Here is a 23,247-nt window from a genome sequence, read left to right as displayed (position 1 = left end):
TAACTTCATTAACTGAAAAGCATGCTATATTGAGTGAAAGCTGACTTGGCCATTGAAGACTATCCCATTTCTTTGCCTTGACAAACTCTTGGATTGCTTTCCCAGTATACTTTGGATCGTTATCCATTTGCACTGTGGAGCACTATCTGATCAGTTTTGTACCATGATTGCACTGGCACCCATTCATGCTCATGCTGTAACATTGCTTACACCATATTCGAAAAATTTATGTGGTATGCTTCTGATGAGATGTCCCTTTCCATCTCAAAACATTTGTGTTTTTTCCCCCTGAGAACTGGGCAAGCAAAGCTTTTTTTTAAATATATTTTGAGGCAAAATCAGCAATCATTTTAAGCAGCTTTAATCAGACATGACTGGTGTTTCAGTACACACACAGTTTAAATGAAATATTAAAAAGATGGCTGCCAAGTGGTGTCATTTTATTCAATTTTATTAAAAAACATCAGCTCACAGCAACAGTCACAAGCTTTATATTATATAAGGTGACGACTGCAAATATTAAAGAAAGAATCAGGAGGACCAACCTTCTGCCTCACTGGCCGGGGGTGATGAGAGGGAGATGACAGAATTGAGAAAAGGAGTTTGTCACTTTTCCAGCATGAACACACAGCAGAATCAGCACCTGCTTACAGTTAGACTTAATGTGTTGTCTGGATATAGGTTATATTGTATGACCCGATTGGAACGCTAAATGCCAAAAAATTACATCCAGAAGCAAAAGTACACTGGACAGGCTGGGGGATTGCCAGTTTCCTAAATTGGACATCATAGACAGATAAAACAGATGAAAGTTATTTAAGGAAATTTTTCACAAAAGGCCAAACACTGGCTTTTTAAGCATAAGAGGGCTATAATGACAGCGCCTACCATAAGAGCACTTCACTGGAGGGTCTGTTTTACATTTATCTGTCTATTCTCTGCATAATGTGACCTTTCCCATCCCCCAAAGCACTGCAGCACTGGTCCCGCCTCCAGTACAAACCTCCCAGTATGTCTTCATTATCAACAGCAAGGTATTGCTCCTTAAGAACAGATAAAAGAAGAAACAGAGGAGGGCAGGATAAAAAGACGTTTTGGAAAAAAAAGGCAAACTTTTACAGACAGAGCGAAAAAGAGGAAGGCGGACAAGACAGCTAAAGGGGGGGAAGTTAAACAAGGCAAAAAAAAAATAAGGATTCTTAAAAAAAAAGACGAAATCAGAGGTGAAGTGTGGGAAAAGAGAGGGAGGAGAGAAAAGGAGAGTGGTGACTTGCTTAAAAGTAGCAGAGAAATAAAGACGTGAAGCAAGACAGGGAAAAGGGGGGGAAAAGAGGAGCGCAGAGAAACGAGAAACAAGAAAGAACGAGAAACTGAGTGTGACATACTATCAGACAGCTGGCCTGGCAAACACAGGTAAGACAAATAGTTTCTTTCTGTCTTGTTTTGTTTGAAATGTTCCATGAAATTGTTTGAGCGCCGGAAAGACACGGTAACGAAAGTATAACACAGACATCTGAGGCTCAGAGACCTGGATCACTGATGTATGAGAAATTTCAAAATGCTTTTTATGATCGTTTTTCCTCAATCCTGTTTTAAGTCACAAACAAGATTTCGGCCGTAGTCATCCTTTATGAGCTTGTTAAAAAATCCTTCAAATGTTGTCTCCCATGTGCCAATTGTTTTAGCAGGATTTCCCCAGCTGTGGCCTGTAAAATACAACGGGCACAACACAGTTACATAGCTGAAATCAAAATCTTAAACCAATAATGAGAAACAAATTAGTCGTTGTTCAAGCTCAGTTGTCAATGTGTTTGATTTATTTTGTGATGTGACTTAGAGTTTCGGACCACTAATGCTAAATTATTACGAAAATACTGACGCTGATCAAGTCGTCACTGGTAACTGAGGACCGAATTACATCTTCACACGTGTTCATAGTAAGATCTGTAGCGAAGTATAACTGAAACAACAAGAGCAGTTTTCCCGATTGTTTTCCGGTAGAGCGCCAGTGTTCTCAGGGCTCCATCTATCGACTATACCGTATTGTTCCATTATTGGCAGCTGTCAGGTATCATCGTTCCGAGACATTCACTGAAATGAATAATAAGAAAAATAAATAATAATCAATGCTTCTTGTATTTACATTAAAAGTCTTCTTGAAATGTCAGTAGAACCTCCAAAGGAACAGCACATCAGCAGATTGCTGACTGAATATGTAAAACTGCACAGGGGTCTGAGTCTGAGCTGCTGGGATAGCGTAAAGGATCAATTTCTCCAGTTCATTTCCCCTTTTAAATACATTACATTAATAGCCCTATAGAATATGTATGCATAACAGTTCACATGTATAATGAAATATACAGTCTTTTCATTGTATGTATATAAATATTTTTATTATTATTATTATTTATTATATTATGTTTGATTATATGTTAAAAAATTAAATATTATTATTACAAAATATTAAACCGAATTTTTGCAACCTGCAGAGTGTACTAATATTTTAAGAACACATTCTGAAACTGATGATCGTCCTCAGAACATTAAAAGAGTGAATATAAATATGTGTGTCTCAGCGCTTGCATATGTTTTTAACATAATTTCTCCTATCTTTATTTCTATGGTTGTTAAATAGAGAAAAAAAAACACATTATAATTTATTATTTGAGTTAATCATATTAGAAATATTAATTAAGAAATGGCACCTAATAATTAAGATAAGATCAGATAAGATAGAACTTTATTAATCCCTCGGGTGGGTTCCTCTGGGAAATTCGATTTCCAAAAAAGCACAGCACCGACAGAAGTTACAGAGTTATACACACACACATATATATAAATACAGAGACAATATAAATAAAATATACGAAGGGGATAAATAGAATAAATAGGAATAAAAATAAAAATACAAGTGAATTGCACATTTCAAGTATTGAGTCTATTGCACCGTTGACTATTTACAAAAGTATTGCACAAAAGGTATTGCACAGTGAGGTGAAGAGGCACTACAGCTTAGTTGTTAAAAAACTATAAACAATCAATGCAAGTTAAAGCCAGTGCCATCTGGGATCCTGTGTGACAGTACATGATGTTTATTGTGATGGACCGACGTATTGCATGCTTTGTTTCTTTTACTTAAAATAAACACTTTGTAAGAGTTTCAGTTTTGTTTTGGATACAAAGTATTGACTAGTGATTGTTAAGCACTCGCTAGCAACAGTGGACGCTGTCTGGTGCGACATTCCCAATATAGTGAATATTCATACACTTCACAACAGGCAAAGATATCACTTATAGAAACAAAGATGAATTGAAAATATTAAGAAAAAGCTTCTTTTTTTTTCTCTCTCTCATTTTGTGTTGTCCATGTATAATCCCAGGAGAATAGGATTATTTCAAGGTTAGGGATTAAAGATCTCATGCAAAGTCAGTGTTGAAAAACAAATGTTGCCTTTCAATAGGAGAAGATTTCCTAACACAATTACAAGGAATAAAATTTATACTTTGTCTTTATTTAAATGTTTCTATACTATGATCAAATAAAACTGAGAAGAGCGTAATCGCTTATTCGTCTCTGTCATGTCTAGGAACTCTTTTGCAGTTTTGCACAAGTTGGCAGGTTGTTATAAATGTATGACAAATCAAACACACTTTATTTGTGGATCTGCTACCAGAAAGTGCTGTAATCTACCACTTAATATAGTCCTCAATAAATACATTCTTCCTTCCTATTTTAGTGGCGGTCGCTAAAGACAGACTTTTCTTTAAGCTTAGTCTTACTTAAAAAACAGGAGCAACAGTCATTCAGTAATGTTGAGTACATTCTTGTGCTGCCACACATTTGAATAATTAGCCATCTTCAAACAGGTTTATAGCTGCTGATTAGTTTTAATAAGCACACAGAAGCAGTCGTCAGAATTTTCTCATAGACGCTTTCGCTGGATATGGTTTTCTGGTTGGTCTGCTTCCTCTTACTGTGTCTTTACATACCTTGACCTAATAGAGCAGCAGGAGATGGAAAAAAAATACTACCTGTGTCTGTTTTCTGGTTTCTTAGATATCTTCCTGACAATTAAGACAGTATTATTAGCTGGCAATAATGTTGGAAATATTTATTTTCAGTCGGTGTGCTGCAGAACATGAAAACATGTATAAAATGTGCGATGTAACAGCACATCAGTTCAATCTTTACCATCAGGTAACGAGTTTATATTAAAATTTTTAAGTTTTCTGTTTCAAATTTGTGACTTTCTCTCTCTCTCTCTCTCTCGCTCCATAACTATGTCTTCAAGCATGCTGTAACAGAACAGAAATCAAGACATGTTAGGTCTTAATTTAGCAGTCGTGCAGTTACTGTCAATATGCTATGGTGGGAATGTAATAAAGTTGGTATTTACTTTGTAAAATGAAACTCCTGTTGCTTTTTAAACTCACGGGTATGTGATATGTGAAGCGTGAAATATCAGCAGTTTGTAGTACAGTGGCTTGGCTACAGTGCTTTAATATGCTGGATTTCATGATGGGAAAAAAAAAAATAGGATCTTATTATAAAAATCCTTGAAGGTCTGATATATTGTAGTATTTTCATTTTAAGATATTTAAATTCTAAAGGAAGATCAGAAAATGTTGTTCACTTTTCCAAACACTTTGCCATTTAGAATAATTTACATCTACCTGTGGAACAACTAACAGATAAAAGGCACGCAGTGCAAAGTAGCCCCAGATGGTAGATGATAGATGAGACACAGACATTAAAACTACTGTCTGGCTGATTTATCCTCCTGAAGTCATACCCCAAATCTGCCAGAAGCCTCTCGTCTTCTCTTTTAAAGCTGCCTCACACACACTGATGAGAGAGATAAAACGCTCTCAGTTCCCAGATTTCTGGGTCCGAACACAAACAAAAGGTTGAGCCACACTAGTATTATTCAGCAGCTGACCTTTGAACTTTGGCCTTTTTAAGAGTTGTTTCTTGGAACAGGAGAGCCTGAACTTTGTTATGAGGTCTGCTGGGGATTTTTCTTTTACTCTTGTTCTTTTCTATGTTTTATAGAAGTGATATCTAGAAACAAAACTTTTCAGGTATTACAATGTCCACGTGTGGGGGACAGGTAATCAAAATACTGTAACTGTAAAACCTATAAAACTGTGGATTTAAATGAATTTTATTCACTTTTTAAAAAGTAAAGGATTTTGCAGCATTTAGTGATTTTCATTTACATTCAGCTTTTGAAGTTTACAGTAATTTCAGATACAGTCCTTATGATTTTATCTAATCCATATTTGATTATTTGCAGCATTAGTCATGCTGCAAAAATGAAGTAGCTTACTTTTGAATACTCTTTGCATCACATCTTTGAAAATCGAAATAAACTGAACTTCACATTTGGTGCCCCACCTTTATGTGTTGTCAGTATTTGATTCTGATGAAAGGCTGTCAGATTTTAGTACTAACAAATATAACCTTTTCATTTTCAACTGGAAAATCAGCAGAAATGTGAAACGGCATTTAATAGTTCCCCACAGACTTCCCCAGAGGTGTGTCTCACCGAAAACCTCAGGAGCATTCTTATGGACACATTCATTAATACTCCATGTCATTGCTGTTTAAATGGTTTTTTTTTTAAATTATTATTATTGAGTTATTAGAACATTTCTGTGTAATCAGATTTTCATCAGCATGTTTCCAGCTGTATCAGATAACATTGTTCGGCTTTAATGAGCCCACTGTGCTTGTAAAAATGGGAACGCTGTGGAGGTTTGATGCACATATTTTAGTGAACGTGAGAATTTGAAACAGACTGAACATACGAACCAGCAGTGTGAAAGTGAAGAATGCTGCAGGAAAGGGCTGGAAAGTTTCTCTGAGCATTTGATTCGTTGATTTGATGAAAAACTGGTTTGATGTTGGAATCAATAATTAAAGGTATACTTTCCACCCTTCATAAAGGCACAAGACGCATTCCTCTTTTCATGGTTATAGTTGATGAGCATTAAAAATATTCCACTTAAAAGGATATTTGTTCTCATTATCCCTTCACACTTGAAAATATTATTATGACCTCTGCATAGTCTGTGCCCGCAGTAACAAAAACACACAGATGATTGACCTATTTGACTGCCTACAGAAGCTCTAAAAATAAATAAATAAAAAACATGGAAGCTTGCACTTCTTTTTTTTCCCCTAATTTTTTTTTAAAACATTGGACAACATAATTTTTTCTTCTGAGTAAACGTTAACAAGAGCAGTGACAAAAAAGGTTTTTGGTACAAAAACAAAGAGGAAGTCTATTTCTAATATAAGTTTATCTCAAGGTAACACTATAAAATAAACTCGGTGATGTGCTTCCTAAAGTAAGGGTAATATACAAAAAATAAACAAAAAATAAAAATGACATATGTTATATACTGTGGCATTTGTTTGCAACCTAATAGTTGATGACAGATAATCCATCAGCCAGCAGGCCACAGCCAGGCTCCACCATCAGCCAGCAGGCCTAGCCAGGCGCCATCATCAGAAATTCCGCTTCCGGGTCCCTCGTGGTGGCCGCCTCGTGCTCTCGCTTCAGTATGCCACCCAAGAAAGGCCCAACACCAGAGGAGGTTGAGGACATTAAAACCTCCCTCGGAGCGCTGTGCGGAGACGTGGCCGCAGTCAGGGCACAGCAGGAGCTGCTTCTGGGGCTTCTGGAGGAGGTAAAACAGCTACGCCTCCAAAATGCCGAGAAGGACAGACGGATCATGGATCTCGAGCGGCGGGTGGATGAGCTGGAGCAGTACACCCGTACGAACGACGTGGTCATCAGCGGTATTAAAATCAAGCCGCGCTCGTACGCGCGCGCGGTGGCCGGGAACGTCGGGGAGCCCAGCGACGAGGAGACCCGCTCGGTAGAGCAACAGGTGGCGTCCTTCCTCCAAAGCAAGGGGATAGAGATGGACCTGGAGCACATAGAAGCATGTCACTCACTGCCCAGGAGGAGTGACAGACTGCCGGCCATCATTATGAGATTTGTCAATCGGAAGAACAAGGTCGCACTGCTGAAACAAGGACGCAAACTGAAAGGCACGGACGTTTTCATTAATGAGCATCTGACACGAAAAAACGCAGACATCGCGAGGAAGGCAAGGCAACTGAAGAAGAACGGTAAAATACAACATACATGGGTAACAAACTGTAAGATTTTCATTAAGCTAAACGGGACACCAGAAGAGGCAAAAGTACTGATAGTGAGGAACATGGAGGATCTGGACAAGTATAACTGACACCAATGTATCAATTACACCAGGAAATGACATGGACACGTTGAAATTAGTTCTTCAACAGAAAGTAATTGATCTAGATTGTGAATATAAGGAGCATAATATAATAGATCCAGAAATAGATTCTGAAAGTAACTTTCTCTCTTCTTTTGTTAAAAATTGTAATTATTTCACTCAGGAACAATATGAAAAAGAAATTAACCTAGACGGGAAGCTCTCATTAATTCACTTTAACAGCAGAAGTATGTACTCTAATTTTGATTTCATTAAGGACTATTTGCAACAATTTTCTCGCCCCTTTAGTGTTATAGCCATCACTGAAACTTGGTTCAATGTCGATAAAGGAATAGATTTTTGTTTGAATGGATATGATTTAAAATACATGAATAGATTAAATAAGGCGGGCGGCGGGGTTGCTATATATGTTCATAACTCTATAAAATATAATGTTGTAACAACTATGTCTATGGCTATTGATGGAATTTTGGAATGTTTGACTATTGAGATTATGAATGAAAAAAAGAGAAATGTTATAATAAGTTGTATATATCGGACACCCAGTTCAAGTATTGACACTTTTAATGAATGGATAGAAAAAACGTTTGCTTCGGTGAACCAAAAATTACTATTTATCTGTGGTGATTTTAACATTGATTTGCTAAATCCAACAAGGTTAAAAGCCATTGATGACTTTACTGACACAATGTACAGCTTATCACTATATCCAACAATAACAAAGCCAAGCAGAATAACTTCACATAGCGCCACTATTATTGACAACATTTTTACTAATGTCATGGATTTCCAAATTAATAGTGGTCTGCTTGTCTGTGATATAACTGACCACTTACCAGTTTTTACTTTGTGTGACTGTGATTTAAAAAAAATAGATACCAAGATCATGATAGCAAAGCGAACAATAAATGAAGAAGCAATAATTCATGCCTTCAATTTCGATTTAGCACAACAAGATTGGAGTTCGGTGTATGAAGAGTCAGATGTGGACAAGGCTTATGATAATTTTCTAGATATTTTTACTATGTGGTACAATAAACATTGTCCTGTAAACGAACACATGACAAAGAAAAAAAAGATAAAAAGTCCTTGGCTCACAAAAGGAATTATTAATGCTTGCAAAAAGAAAAACAATCTGTATAAACAGTTCATCAAAGTAAAAACAAAAGAAGTGGAACAAAGATATAAAGCATATAGAAATAAATTGACTGATATTATAAGAACGAGCAAACAACTTTATTATAGAAGAAGATTATATGAAAATAAAAACAATATAAAAGGAACTTGGGATGTGTTAAACAACTTAATTAAACAAGGATCTTCTGGAACATCATATCCTGAATATTTTACTGATGCAAATGGTGAAAATCACAACATGAGTAATATTGTCGATGGGTTCAATAAATTCTTCATAAATGTTGGCCCTGAACTAGCAGCGGACATCCCGTGTCATAAAAATGAAAATATCAGTAATATAAAATCAAATCCCTTTTCACTGTTCCTCTCAGCTACAAATGAGCAAGAAGTAATAAATATCACATTAAAATGTAAAAGTAAGTCTTCAATGGATTATCATGACATAAATATGTCTGTAGTTAAACAGGTTATTCTGAATATTGCTAGTCCCTTAACATATATCTGTAATTTATCATTTCAGTCCGGTTGTTTTCCAAAAAAAATGAAAATTGCGAAAGTAATACCACTATATAAAAGTAATGACAAACACAGTTTTACCAATTATAGGCCTATTTCTCTACTGCCTCAATTCTCAAAAATTCTAGAAAAACTTTTTAATTCAAGATTAGAAAAATTCCTTGAAAAACATCAAATAATAAATGTTGGTCAGTATGGTTTCAGAACGCAAAGAACCACTTCAATGGCGATAATTGAGGCAGTAGAAGAAATTACTGATACACTGGATAAAAATAAATATGCAGTTGGTATTTTTGTTGACCTCAAAAAGGCCTTCGACACAATCAATCACTCAATTTTACTGGATAAATTGGAAAGATATGGTATTCGAGGGAAAGCTGGTAACTGGTTAAAAAGTTACCTAACAGGTCGGGAACAATATGTTAGCATAGGGCATTACCATTCAGAGAAACTTGGTATTACATGTGGTGTTCCCCAAGGGTCAGTGTTGGGACCAAAACTTTTCAATGTATACATAAATGATATTTTTGATGTTTCTCAAGTACTTAAACTCATACTGTTCGCAGATGACACCAACATATTTTTCAGTAGCGATGATTATACTGATCTTGTAATGACTGTAAACAGGGAGCTAAAATTAATAAAAAAATGGATGGACATAAATAAATTATCATTAAATATAAATAAAACTAAAGCAATGTTTTTTGGTAATTTAAAATATAATATAGAATTACCAATTATCATTGAAGGTGTACCAATTGATAATGTGAGTGAAAACAAATTTTTGGGAGTTATAATTGATAACAAAATTTCATGGAAACCCCACGTCAGACACATAAAAACCAAAATTTCCAGAAGCCTCGCAGTTTTGAACAAAGTGAAACAATTCCTTGATAAAGATGCACTTCGTACTCTGTACTGTACCCTGGTTCTTCCATATCTTACATATTGTGTGGAAGTGTGGGGAAACACATATAAAAATACAACTAATCCATTAGTCACAGTACAGAAACGAGCACTGCGTATTATTCACAAGGCTGGTTATCTAGATCATACTCACAAATTCTTTCTTCAGGCAAAGTTACTTAAATTCCAGGATCTGGTTAATTACAATACATCCATAATTTTGTATAAAGCTTTTACTAAACTTTTACCGGCAAATTTACAAACTAGATTTGAAATTCGAGAAAAGGTTTATAATGTGAGAGGCTTTGGAGAATTCAAATTACCCAGAACTCGAACAACCCGTAAAGGCTTTTGTGTGTCTGTATGTGGTGTGAAAATCTGGAACAGTCTGAGTTTACAATTGAAACAATGCAAAAATATTCATAGATTTAAATTTCTCTACAAACAGTTGGTCTGGTCACAGCATACTCAATGATGGGTTTTAGTGTGCTCTGTAATGTCTGTCCTCTTACCATTGCTGGTATGGATTCCAAAATAAAAAATAAAAAATAAAGTGTGCGTATGTATGTACATATATGTACTTGTGTGTGTAGATATATATGTATGTATATGTATGTGTGTCTGTTACTTGTAGTTATTACTGCCTGTTACCTGTGGTAATGCAATTTATAATTTATATATTCTGTATTCAGTTATGAAGGCTCTAATTGTTGGTTGCGAGCTGCCGCTTAGATGCTTGTATCTGCCCGGGGCTGTTGATGGGTCTGTATGCAATGATGGGCGTAGCTGCGGGAAGTTTATTGGTTTTTTTTGTTGATGAGTGAGTATAGGGGTGGGATTTAATAAGTTTTCTTCGTCCCACTCCTTTTTCAGGCAAGTTTTGTTTTTTGTTTTGTGTATTTTATGTTCAATATAGGTATTTGTTGTGCCTGAAAATGAATAAATAAATGAATGAAATGAATGAATGAAAGACAAATATTTTATATTCCAGTAACGTTCAGATTTTGAAACCTGAAAAACATATTTAGAAGCTGGAGCTCCTAGAAAATGTAAAAATAGAAAAGAAAAACAAAACAAAATAGTAAAACAGTTGCAGTTCAGGGCAACTTAGACAAGCGCAGAAACCATTTTAATCTAAAATTATCTCTCTTTTGGATTCTGGCACTTGGACAGTCAGAGCAAATCCATCTGGTAAAAAATCAAACTCAAGGATAAGGATTATGAAAAGTATGAGAAACACGTCACAGAACACACACACAAAACGCTGCTGGCCTTAAAGAGTTGTTTTTGAAGGCACTGACCTTCCTTTATCCCTAAAACATGATAAACGTTTGTCTGTGTTTAAGACTGAGGCTAAAAGTTTGATTTTTATTGGCACATTGAAAGGACATTTTTTAGGGTTATTTGAAGCTAATATTTCATTTTAAAACTGAATGGGTGAACTTTCTCTCTACGTGTTGTAATGGATAAGAAAAATATTGGGTGGATTTTCTTTTCTCTTTAAAGCAAAAGAAAACATTCAAATGATTTTGTCCATTTAGCCGTTGATGGTATTGACACTTGTTTAATTAAAAAATACAAATAAATGGATATTTGTTTTCTGAAAAAGTCAGCTTTATTTCTTTGAATAGGAAAAAAAACAAACTCTGTTTATGCTTCCCTGCTGTTTGGTTCCTTTTGTTTGAAAAAAAAAAAAAGTTATTTAAAAAAAAAAAGAAAAAGGAAAAAGGCACAAAGGGCTGTGTGCGAAAAACAGAGCCAACAGCCTCTGCAACAGAGCAGATCAATTTAAAAGGGAACCCCGTGAGTTTATTGCTGACTTCCATGGTGATGGAAATTACTGAAAATTATTTCAAAATGAGAACCAGGCCACTGGGACACTGTGCTGTTATTCTTCCCTCAGCTTCACCACAATTTCCTAACCATGTGTCTTCAAAAAATATGAGTGAGTGAGTCTGTGTGGGTGTGAGTGTGTGTGTTTGAACAGACAACTCTCAGAGAAGGATCCTTGAACTGATTTCTCTGAGGTGAAGGTCAGATGTTTTGGTGTGGGCAGAAAAAAAACATCTCACCATCTTTGATGTGAGAACTGTTCGTGAGCTGATGGTCTGGTTAAATTAAGTTGATTTTCAGTTTTTTTTACAGGCAAAAGTGCCACCACATGCGGATCTTATAGAGAATATTATCACTAATAGATCCAACTTCTTACAATTCAGATTCTACGTGGTTACATTTCATTTTCTTTCATTTGTAACGACGATTATTACACCTGCATGAAATAACCAGTTATTTAAGGGCACATTAGCTGAACAAGATACCACCTGGTTTGCCTACTTTCTTTATATCCATCCATCCATCTATTATTTTCTGCTTATCCAATTCAGGCTCCCACGGGGGAGATTCAGCTGTGGTAGGGCGAAAACGTTCTTTATGTCACGCATTACATGTGTACCTAGTGCAGCTGAACCACAGAAAATGTGATTATCAGAGGAGAACAGAAAGAAGAACACATTTATTTTCATCTAAAAAACACATAGTTACTGTAGTGTTATAATGACATAATTTGAGCTCGTTATCCAAAACCTCAAATTATTGGATTAGCTTGGAGAGTCCAGTTTTATTCAAAGTGTAGCTGAACCTTGCCTTATTTTTATCCTCATATTTTCTTTATCTCAATTAACTTAATGCACAGTTTTTCTAGTTTTAGATTCCCTTTTTTCTTTGGCTATTTATAATAATATGTTGGTATTATTGTAAAAGAAACCTCTTCTTTTGTGTATTTGAGAGAACATGAAGGGTGTACGACTGATAAGATAAGCCATTCCTGTGTGCCTCTCTTAGTGTGCATTTTTTTCTACGCAGCTAAGCCTTTCAGTCTTAACATGCACTTACAAACACACATCTAATCGTGTAGAGGGAACGTGATGGCAGAAGAAATGTGTTTCTTGTCAAGGTGCATAATCTTGTGTTCAAGGGTCACCTTAGGGGTACGTAAATTACATAATTCGTTCAGTATGTGACACAGCAGCGAGGTCAAGAGGGTTTTTCTGAGCAACTATAATGCTGTAATTTCTCCAACTATGACACAAAAAAGAAAAAAAACTTACTCCAGGTATGAATGTGTGCATCTCATGGTGTGTGAATTTGGGATCTTTTTTTGAAAAATGTTCATCATGAAGTGGTATTGGTGCATATGTGGTCAAAAGATGAACCAAAATCTTTGCTTTCTTAATTATAAAAGACCATCTAAGGCAGAAAATTGAGTTTAGGCATCAACAAAAAACAAAAACTTTTTTTTCTAGCCACATTAAGGTATGACAGTAATATAACAGTAATTGTTAGTTGACTGATGTGCAAGTCAAAAGTGAACTGACATAGTTAGGACTACTTTACTGTAATATAATCAGTCAAATACCATTGAAACGTTAGTTATATGTTACTCTACCTTAAGCTACAAATCATCTGGGATGATGTAACATTTCTAGCAACAGAATACTGTGCTGATATGATTCTTTCTTCGTCCTGCACACAAGGCATCAATTATGAGGTGCACGTGTGTTTAAGAGGCAAAAGGAGAGCGAAAACAGTGGGCATCAGCCTGTTGAGGTGGGGGTAATCTTTGTAGATCTCTGAGTAAGCAAATTAGTTTATGGCTAGGTAGGAAACCCTGGATTCTCTGAGTGTCTAGTATGACAGTTTTGACAGCTATGACATCTGTGTCTTTTAACACAGATGTTATGTCCCTGAAATAGACATGTGCCACAAAATTTGAAGATAAATAGAAGTGTGCAAAGCCAAATGGAAAACCATCTCACAGCTGAATGAAAACTCACTCAAACACAGGTCCGTTTAGGAGGTGGGAAGTAACAAAGTACAAATATTCATTACTGTGTTTAGGTAGAATTTTCAGGTATCTGTAGTTTACTCCATGTACATGTCTTCACAAGATTTGAACCTAAGTGGAGGAACCAATAACAGAAGCTAACAGCTACAAAAGAGGAAAATGAAGCAGTATTTTTTTAAAGGTTTTTTTTGTTTTATAAATGGCAGGAAATTTCAAATGCAGCAGCTCATTTCAGCTCAACAAATATGAGCAAACACACAGACTGTTTCTGTGTTGTTTGGACTGTAATCCTTCTGGTAGTGAGATAACATCATTCAGAGAGGACAAAAAAATGAGAGGACTGCTCAGTAACATTTGATGGTCGGAATTAAATGACATCAAGAGCAATGCATATCAAATCAAATTTAAGGTGATTTACTTACTGAATTCCACCTTCATAACAGCTTTGTAGTGCCTAAAGGTGGGAAATCAGTCATCATGTAATGCCTGCTTATAATTTGATAAATTCAGTTGTATTAAAATCCACCAGGAAACATGGGAGTAGCAGCAGGACATGTCAGCTGCTCAAAGTGTGTATACAAAGAAAATCTACTGGCGCTTTCAATAGGAATTATTCTTATTTATTCATGAGTTTATCTAAATTCTTTTCCCAATGCTCAAGAGCAACATCTTATCCTAGAGTACCCCCCACCTGCCAAATATCAATTTAATGCATGACTCTGATTATTTTTCTGTTTAGAAATAGAGCCAAAGGTTAAAATGTAGAGAAAAGCAAATAGAGCAGCTTTTCTCTGCTGTTCTACAAAACAGATGTTCAAGCTGAGAAATTTCTTTAAAATTAGAATTTAGGTTGTAAAGCTGCCATTCCCGTGCACCAGTTGACTGGTTGATCCAGAACTCTCAAAAATAATAATTATTATTTTTTATATGTTTTTATTAAAAACATCTTAGGAATAGAATCCACAATCTAAACTACATAAACAGCAGTAATAAAGATTTGGCATTCTGCAACATGATATTGCAACATGAAAGGTACATTTTAAAGGAGCTTTCCATTCAGCACCACATGACAAATATATCAGATGACCAGAATTATAGGCCATTAATTTGTTTGTTTATCTGTTCATTCATTAATTCATTCACTGATTTGTATTTATGCATTTTTCAAGAAAATTTTTTTTCGTGTCCTATGGATATATCATAATTGCCTTTTTTAAATTGGTGGAGCTTGTCATAAGAGAGAGTTAGACTGTGTTTAGGTGAACTACTTTCACAAAGCTCTCTTAAAGATAATTTTAGTTGATTTGTGGTGTTTCCACTGCATGCTGAATTTGGCTGTAAACATACCTCCTTTTTTTTTCTATTTTTAATACACATGACTTTTGAATGACTTATTTCAGGAGTTCTCTCTAGAGGTGTTTCATCAAGTAATCCTTGTAGTTCATGGAGTTGAAAATGTTGATGTATTCTGTTGGTATATTTATGGAATTCGAGGCTTTTTGTCTTGACTTGGATCATGAATAATCATTGGATTATTACGTAGCTTTCACCTCACATTTAACCTTACAAGATCAGGGGTGTAACTTTTAGCTTTTCTATTTTCTAACTCTTCATATGTTGAGCAAGAGAGTGAGTGAAAGAGAAATACAACATTAGACATGGATTTTCTCTGTATGTATTATTGTAGGGCCTGCCTTACAATATAAGCTCCTTGAGGCGATTGTTGTTTTGATTTGGCATGTGTATAAATAAAATTGAATTTAGTTTAATTGGATGAGCTGAGTCGGGAAAAGAAAAAAAATCTCTTTCCACATAAATGATTACCTTTGCAATAAACAATTATTTGATGATTTGATGATAACAAAAATATATAAACAAAATGTCTTAAGAAGTCATTAGACCTACTTCATACTGAAATATGCTCCTAAAGTTTTATGAAATTTGTATCACCCTTGTCTTAGCCTACAAATCACCTTTTAGGATTTTTTTCTAAGAACAAAATACTGCCGTGAGAGAAAAAAGACTTTGCACTTCATATTTTGCCTGCACATCTGTACATATTTTTTGTTGATTGTTAACCTTCCCTCTGCATTTACTGTCATCATTTCACCTCTTTAAATCATTCCGCTTTGAAATGTCTCAATGCAGTATAATGTGGTTTCCAAAACCTCATGAGAAGCAGCATCCATGATCCTCAGCTGACGTGCTAAAGTCTATCCAGATGCAGGAAAGGAGCCATATTAAGGTGGTTTTAGGTGCTTTTTGACTTAGTGTATGTGTTTGGCATTCCTTTTATGTTTGCCCTGCTTTCAAAGGAAATGCTTAGCTCTTAACACTGTACTCAATTTAAAATTAATTTCTATCAGATCTGTGGGAGAAGGTGCTAAAATGTGTTTTTATTATATCACGGTGATTATGATCACCTTTGAATTCACGCCAAGTCCACTTGGCATGAGTTGCGAACGACTCAGATCTTCTTTGTCAAAAATTCTTGTGTATATCTTATTGTTTTAGTTGATTTAGTTGTTTGTTTATTCCACATATTTTGGCTAGTTACAAAATGAGTATTCAGGAATTTGAGTTGGCAAGGGTCGTGATTTTCAACCCTTAATAAGTGACAATTTTTTACATTTTTTTTGTGTTTTAAAAACATGTCTACCGAGTCTTGAATTTGACGCCAGCAGCATTTAATTGCAATTAAAAGTGGGGAAGTTGTGCAATGCAGAGAACATCTGGTGGAACATCTGCCAACTAATCTGGCAAATCAGTAACATGAGTATTAAACTCTGTATAGTTTATATATTTTATTATTATTATTATTATTATTATTATTTTATTTTATTTTTTTACTATTTAATTTGTAAAAATGTGTATACACACACACACACACACACACACACACACACACACACACACACGTAGGAAAATATTTAGTATACACATCCAGAAATGCATACACTATTATATATTGTACATATATTTATTAGTTTCAGGTTGGCCATTCTTGTATTTTGCTCGTTTGTGTTGTTGTGTTTGCACATCTCTGTTGCTTGTGGGGCTCGCACACAAGAATTTCACTCGCATGTGCTGTGCCAGTGTGCCTGCACATGTGATGTGACAATAAAAAGTGATTTGATTTGATTTGATTTAAACATGGGTATTAAAAGAGCATCTCAGAGAGTGTTTCAGAAGTAAAGATGGGGTGCGGTTTGCCACTCTGTGAAAGACTGTGTGGTCAAATAGTTCAATAATGTAAGAATAACATTTCTCAGCATAAAATTGCCAAGAATTTAGGGGGCCTCACGAAGCACAGCATTAAAAACAGACACCATTCTGTAGTGAAAACCATTGTCAGTGAACACATTTTGTCACCACATCCACATATGTCAGTTAAACCTTTACCATGCAAAAAAAAAAAAGTTATAAGCTGGGCCTGGACTATTTTAAGCTGGACTGACGCAAGGTGGAAAACCATCCTGTGATAGTTAATTACAATCAATTTTGTAATTATATTTGGAAATTGTATTGGAAATAGGAAATATGCCCCAACTTGTTTAATTTATATTAAATAATAATAAAAATGATGATGCTTTTCAAAACAGGTTTTTAAATCAGGTTAACCACCATGTGATGGAGAATTAAATTGAAATAAACTACTAGCAGTCAGTACAAAAACAACCTGATATTAAAGGCAAGTCCCCTATAAAAAAAACTGCTATAAAACTGTGTTTTTAAAACTATTTTGGTTTGGTCTCTGAACATATGGGATTTATACAGCCTAGGCTATTTAAGTCAAGGCAGAATCAGCTGGAAGAGTTCTTGAGTCTGTGATGAATAAAACTATTAGCTGAGCTTAGCGTTTCAGCTTCTACAAAAGTTTATTTTTCACTGGTTGGCTCAGCTTTGATACTACAGGAGGATGTGGTTTTGAGGATGCTGGATACAATAATACTATCCAGAGTCTTGAACAATATTTCAAGCATATGTTATAGGAGCCATGTCTTTTAAAGCACAGAGGTGAACTTCAGTGGTGAGGGTATGGGAATTTCTTGTTCAGTTGCCAAAGGAAGGAGTAACTGGGATGGTGCACAGAATTTGGTTGGTGTTTTCCATTTATGATATGGATTTCATTTGCAGAAAAAAATAGAAAGGCAATCTCAAATTAAGAACAACATGCATAAAATAAAAATTCATGAGACTGTTTAGGATTTTGGATTTTTTGAGGATAGATTTCACAATTTAGATTTGTTTTGGTTGTGTGACACTGATATGATTAGAAATAATAATAATAATAATAATAATAATAATAATAATAATAATGTCATATTGCACCACTGGTCATTCTTACATTTCTAGTCATCCTAAATTAAAAGCCAGAAAAAGGTGTAACATACAACTATGATGTACAAAAACTTTAAAAATAAGTATGAACAAAACAACAAAATTCAGTCTAGGTTTATTTTATGTATACTTTTAAAGCACTGTGTAAAAGTACTGTTAACATTCATAATTTCCTTGTTTCTTCCTTTTTCCTCATCAAATATTTGCATGCAAGTTATTTTTACAGCCTTTCCCTGAAAACAAAATAGACACTGCTCACACCAAACCTTTAGAAATGAACAAACTGTGATATTTAAGTCCAGATAATGATCACAATGAAAAGTAAAAGGAAAACATAGAGCCCGACTAAACCTTCTCACTGACCTCAAAGTAGTAATCCTTCCCAACAGTTCAAATTACACTCCCCACCAGAGCTGTTGCTTTCTGTGCAGAGTGTATCTATGATGTTATTTATATTAATTAGTATTTGATCAGTATGAAAAATACAGCAAAACCTTTTGTACAGACAGAAAAACATTGTTTTGGAACGTAAAATGTGTATTTGTTGCTAATCTGAAACACACTGAAATACAATAACAGAGTAAAAACCTCCGACTCAGCTGAAGCCTTTCTGTGTGGAGCCTTTTTTTTTTTTTTTTGCTGAGCCTGTGTAGCTTTCCCTAAGGTTATCTGGTTACTTCCCATAGTCCAAAGACATGCTTCTGAAGCTAACTGCTGATTCGAAATTCACCTGTCTAGTGTTGGACAGACAGCTTGACCAAAAATTCAGTTGTTGCTGGAATAGCTGAAATCCCCCCGATCCTAAATAAGAAAATTGATTACTGGTTCTCTGTAGATTATCCTGACTGCACTCAGCTGAAATGTCAAAAGTGACCAGGTGGAGTGCAACTCAGTGCTCAGTAACAACAGGATGGAGAAAATACTAAAAGCAGTCACCAAAACTGAAGCACAGTCTACCCGAGAGTCAAAGAGACTATTCACTTTTTTACGCACGTTTTAAGCTTTAATAAAATTTAGATGGATAACTTATTTTTTTTAAAAAACCACTGAAGCATTGTCACAATTGTTTATTTTCTAAAAAATGGAAGGAGAAAAAAACCCATTGACTGTGCTTGAAATATTTGCATTTCATTGTAGGAGCTTATACAGATTGCCTTGTGTTTCAAAGAACAGCATCATTTTTGAGCTACTTTCATTTCATTTTTCTTTGCTGTCTGTTTTTACTTTGTGTGCAGACAAACTGATAAAGCAGAGAATAAAGTAAACAGATTTATCACAGTAAAACATGTATTAAATATAATATCTTAAATATAAATATCTTTCATTAACAGATATGATGAGAAAGCTTATTTGAAGTTAAAACACTTCTCATCAGGCCAATTTACTGTTTTTCTAGTGATGTTTTTAAAATGTAGTTATTGTTTTCAAATTACAGATAAACAGATGTGCTGTTTATCTTTTTTTTTTTTTTTTTTTTTTGCCTGTCCGGATTTGGCCCTTTTGCCATTAGAATTATTGTCTGAAGGCGAAGAAAGATGCATGTAATGATCTGCTAGAGGGTGTGGTGGGCCACAGCCCCGTCCTCCAGGGCATGAAGCAGGTATGGGGGAGATCAAGACTCCAGACATCCAGAGGCCCCCAGAACACAAGAGACCAAGGAAGACCAACAGAGGGGCAGCCGCGCCACTATCCCAGAAGGAGCTGAGGAGAGTCCCAGATGAGGGCTCACTCAGCAGCCGCGGAGCAGAAGCCAGGGGGGGTTGCAGTGACGTGCCCGTGAGCTCCGCCTGACCGAGCCCCAGGCCGAGAGGCTGAGGGCACCCCACCCCCGAAGTGGCCCGAGCGAGCCCCAGGCTCCAGGCCCCGACAAGCAGCCACCAAGGAGTGAGCCGGTGTGTACCCGGACGCCCATCCCCAGACACAAAAAAACACCAATGCACCGATGTCTGAGGGAGTCTGCCACTGGCAGGGGAAGTGGTGGGGGGAGATAGGCCTCCATACCTTGGAGGACCTGAGATGTCCCTAGAGAGATGGCGTCTGATACCCAACCTGACATATAGAAACAGACATACAGGCACACACAGATACAAACATCCATTCCCACCCTCATGCTCTCATATGCACTTACTCCACACTCAACCAACGTGGAGACAGACATAAAGAGACGCTGTACACACGATCACACTCCCCAAGCGTACTCTAAGCCCCAGGTCTAGGTACCCTTACCCCTGGAGGGGGAAACTGCACCCAAACCCAGGTAGTGTTACCCTTTTCCCTGGGGTGGGGAGAAGCAGACTGCCCCGGCTTGGCTCCGCAGCAGCAGGGAGGCCCCACACACCAGACCCCAATCGGACGGCCAACTCCTCCTCTTAGCCCCCCGCTCCAGCAGGCCGCAGAGAATGGGGGTGAGAGAAGACTCCAAACCTCCCTCTGCCCGCTCATATGTAGTGTTGATGCATGTGTGTTCTAAGGTGCATTTAAAACCCAGGAGGGCATGGAGCTACCTGCCAGAGAGCAGCAGGTAAGCGCATAGCCCCTCCTGATAGCCCTCAGTGTCTTCATGTATTTAAAATTGAGAGGTGGGCAACGATGCCAGGGGTGAGGTTGTACACCCTGATGGTCTTTTGGATACCGTGTAGCGTGCCCACCCTCAAGATCCTATATGTATGTGTTATGAGAGTGTGAGTAATGTGAATGTCTAAGTTGTGGGATAAAATTGAGGCACAGGCAGCCAGAACGGGACAGAGGGGGGGGGATGCCTCCTCTGCACCCTGGTGACACATCTTTACCCCAAGGCCCTGCATGTGTGGGTGATTGTGGTGGAGCGGGAAGAGGGATACTCTGCAACCCGCCAGGGAAAGGGGGGGGCCAGGCCCCATTGGACTGGGGCCTAGTTTGGCAGCGCCACCTTGCCCCGCAGAGCCCAGGACAGTCCACCCGACCCCACCACAGATAAAACTGCACCCACCTCGTCATCCACTCATCTTCCAGACTACACAAGAAAATAGACGCCCAGGCTGAGATTTTACTCCACCTCTCCTATATCTCCCCCTCCTGCAGAGTGAGTTCCTGATGTGCTGTTTATCTAACAGACATCCATTACTCGTTTTTGTTTTCACAGAAAGATGCACATCTCACTGCTGCTAAGTTGCTTTCTTCTGGCTGCGACAGACTACTTCCTCGGCTGTGCCCACATGATCCCAGATGAGAGACTCTCCACCAGCAGAGTTTCTGCATCTAATGCTTTGTCTCAAAATCTAGAAATAGACTCACCCCCTGTGGTTATTGTAGGTAAGTTTGAAAGGATCATCATGTATCATCTATGCTGATGACACTTTTCTTTTCTAACACATTTTCTAATAATTGCAATTCTTAATTTTCTCTTCCAGAGTTACCAAAATCTGCAAAGAAGAGCAAGAAACCAAAGAAACAGAAAAAGGTTGTTTCAAAAAATTATTATTATTATTATTATTATTATTATTATTATTATTATTAATAATAATAATAATAATAATAATAATAATAATAATAATAATAATAATAATAATAATACCATGGTATTGATATAATACTGGGTTCCATTACCTTTTATCATATAGCATCATTATATTATAGTTTTTCATTTAATATACTAGTTTTTAAAGTGAAGTAATGAAAATGAAAACTGTCTACCCTACACAAGTGAACTTGCTATGGAAACTATGTTTAATTATGTAATTTAGTTGATCAAATCAATTTTGAATACAGTTAAAACAACCAAATTAAAATTAAAGAATTCAATAATTAAAAGAAAGATTTATAACAACATATTACATATGAAACGTTTTATAATATACCATGATTTGATTACTATCATTAACTGAACAAGCTGGACTGAATGTTGCAACCAGTGATCAGTGTGTCAGTGATCAAACCATACAACCAATCAAGGCATGTCAGTATTTAGAGTGACCTTTTAAATTGATCATATGAAAGAACAGTGAGAACTGCCCGCATCCAGAGAATCAAAGGTGGACAAGAGCAAGGGAACTCTTATCACACCCTCTTGCTCGTGGAAAAGGAGAAAGGAAAAAACTTACTGGCAAAGATGCTTTTCCTCTCATGCATTCTTCTGTGCACTCAAGGGGCAGAAATGTACCCTGTGTGGTTTTCTGTTGGCAGTCAGGATGCCGTTCTTTTCTCTTGCCTCAGGTCCTTGTGCCTGGCTTTTATAAACACACTTAATAAATGCCACAATTCTCAGTCAAAACACTCAGTAACATAACATCATTAATAGTGCTTGTTGTTGTTTTTTTTTGTAATAGAATAGAATAGAATGCCTTTTATTGTCACTATGCACATGTGCAATGAGACTCAGAGCAACTCCTACTCTGTGCAGGCATGTAGAAAAAAGGGGGTAAGCTGCACAGTTCAGCAACTCCATAAACATATTGTTTCTAATTTTTTACAGCAACCTGTTTTAAAAATATGATTTTCTATGTTATAACTTCTTCTTCTTCTCTCTCTCTCCTTTTCTTTCAGAACAAATATGGTGTGAAGAAGCGGCCTCCTCCTCCTGCCAACTGTATTTCCCTGTGGGGAAGCTGTAAATCTCAAGGCACCGTGTGCTGTGATTATTGTGCTTTCTGCCAGTGTCGACTGTTCAGAACTGTTTGTTACTGCCGAATGGGTAACCCTCGCTGCTGAATAGCCACCGGCAGCCTAACCCAGTTCCAGGCTAAGAGAACAAATGTTTATGCTCCAGCAAACCACTTGCAATGAACACCATGAGAGGTTAATCACTCCTCCCCCTTGGTTTATAATTTTCCCTAAAATTCACTGCATGAAAGCACTTTATCACAGAGGATTGCACCACCGGGAACTTTCCTAAACTCTTACAGGGTGTGATGCTTACAGCACTGCTAGGAAACTCTCAAATAAAAGTTATAAAGCAAGTTTTTATTGTACTTTGAGCTTTCAGCATGCATAAAAACAATTTACATTCTCCATAAATAATCAATTTATTTTTCACATGAATGCATGACTGCAACAGTATACTTAAAAATGGTTGTATTTTTTACTAAGCTTTCTACGGATTAAATGTTTGTAATGTTAAAGCAATTATTTGGAAAAAAAAAAGTATTGTTTCTGTTCTATTTAGCGCACAGTCTACAAAATCATGCCTGTTTTCTAAAATGAAGGTGTATGAATTTGCATTTACAAGTAAATTAATAAAAAAGTGACTAAAT

The 23,247-nt window shown here is 36.5% G+C and overlaps 1 protein-coding gene across 1 annotated transcript; it reads left to right on the top strand.

Moving 5' to 3' along the window:
* The first annotated feature begins 1,039 nt into the window (after positions 1-1,039).
* asip1 (agouti signaling protein 1) lies at positions 1,040-23,247 on the top strand. Its single transcript, XM_085458079.1, has 4 exons — positions 1,040-1,413; positions 21,141-21,310; positions 21,409-21,458; positions 22,541-23,247. The coding sequence occupies exons 2-4, from the start codon at positions 21,145-21,147 to the stop codon at positions 22,703-22,705; spliced, it is 381 nt and encodes a 126-aa protein (XP_085314205.1). The 5' UTR covers positions 1,040-1,413; positions 21,141-21,144; the 3' UTR covers positions 22,706-23,247.

Source organism: Copadichromis virginalis, linkage group LG5, assembly GCF_057382275.1.
Source record: "Copadichromis virginalis isolate Kocher_CV1m ecotype Utaka linkage group LG5, C_Virginalis_male_GT1.1, whole genome shotgun sequence".
Classification (NCBI taxonomy): domain Eukaryota; kingdom Metazoa; phylum Chordata; class Actinopteri; order Cichliformes; family Cichlidae; genus Copadichromis; species Copadichromis virginalis.
This window is presented reverse-complemented; position numbering and strand designations above follow the sequence as displayed.

What these genes read in the sequence shown, in the direction of transcription:
- asip1 (XM_085458079.1), top strand. Translation starts at nt 21,145, where the DNA reads ATGCACATCTCACTGCTGCTAAGTTGCTTTCTTCTGGCTGCGACAGAC. An exon ending in ACCCCCTGTGGTTATTGTAG is followed by an intron (nt 21,311 to 21,408) that starts GTAAGTTTGAAA and finishes TTTCTCTTCCAG; the next exon opens with AGTTACCAAAATCTGCAAAG. An exon ending in AACCAAAGAAACAGAAAAAG is followed by an intron (nt 21,459 to 22,540) that starts GTTGTTTCAAAA and finishes CTTTTCTTTCAG; the next exon opens with AACAAATATGGTGTGAAGAA.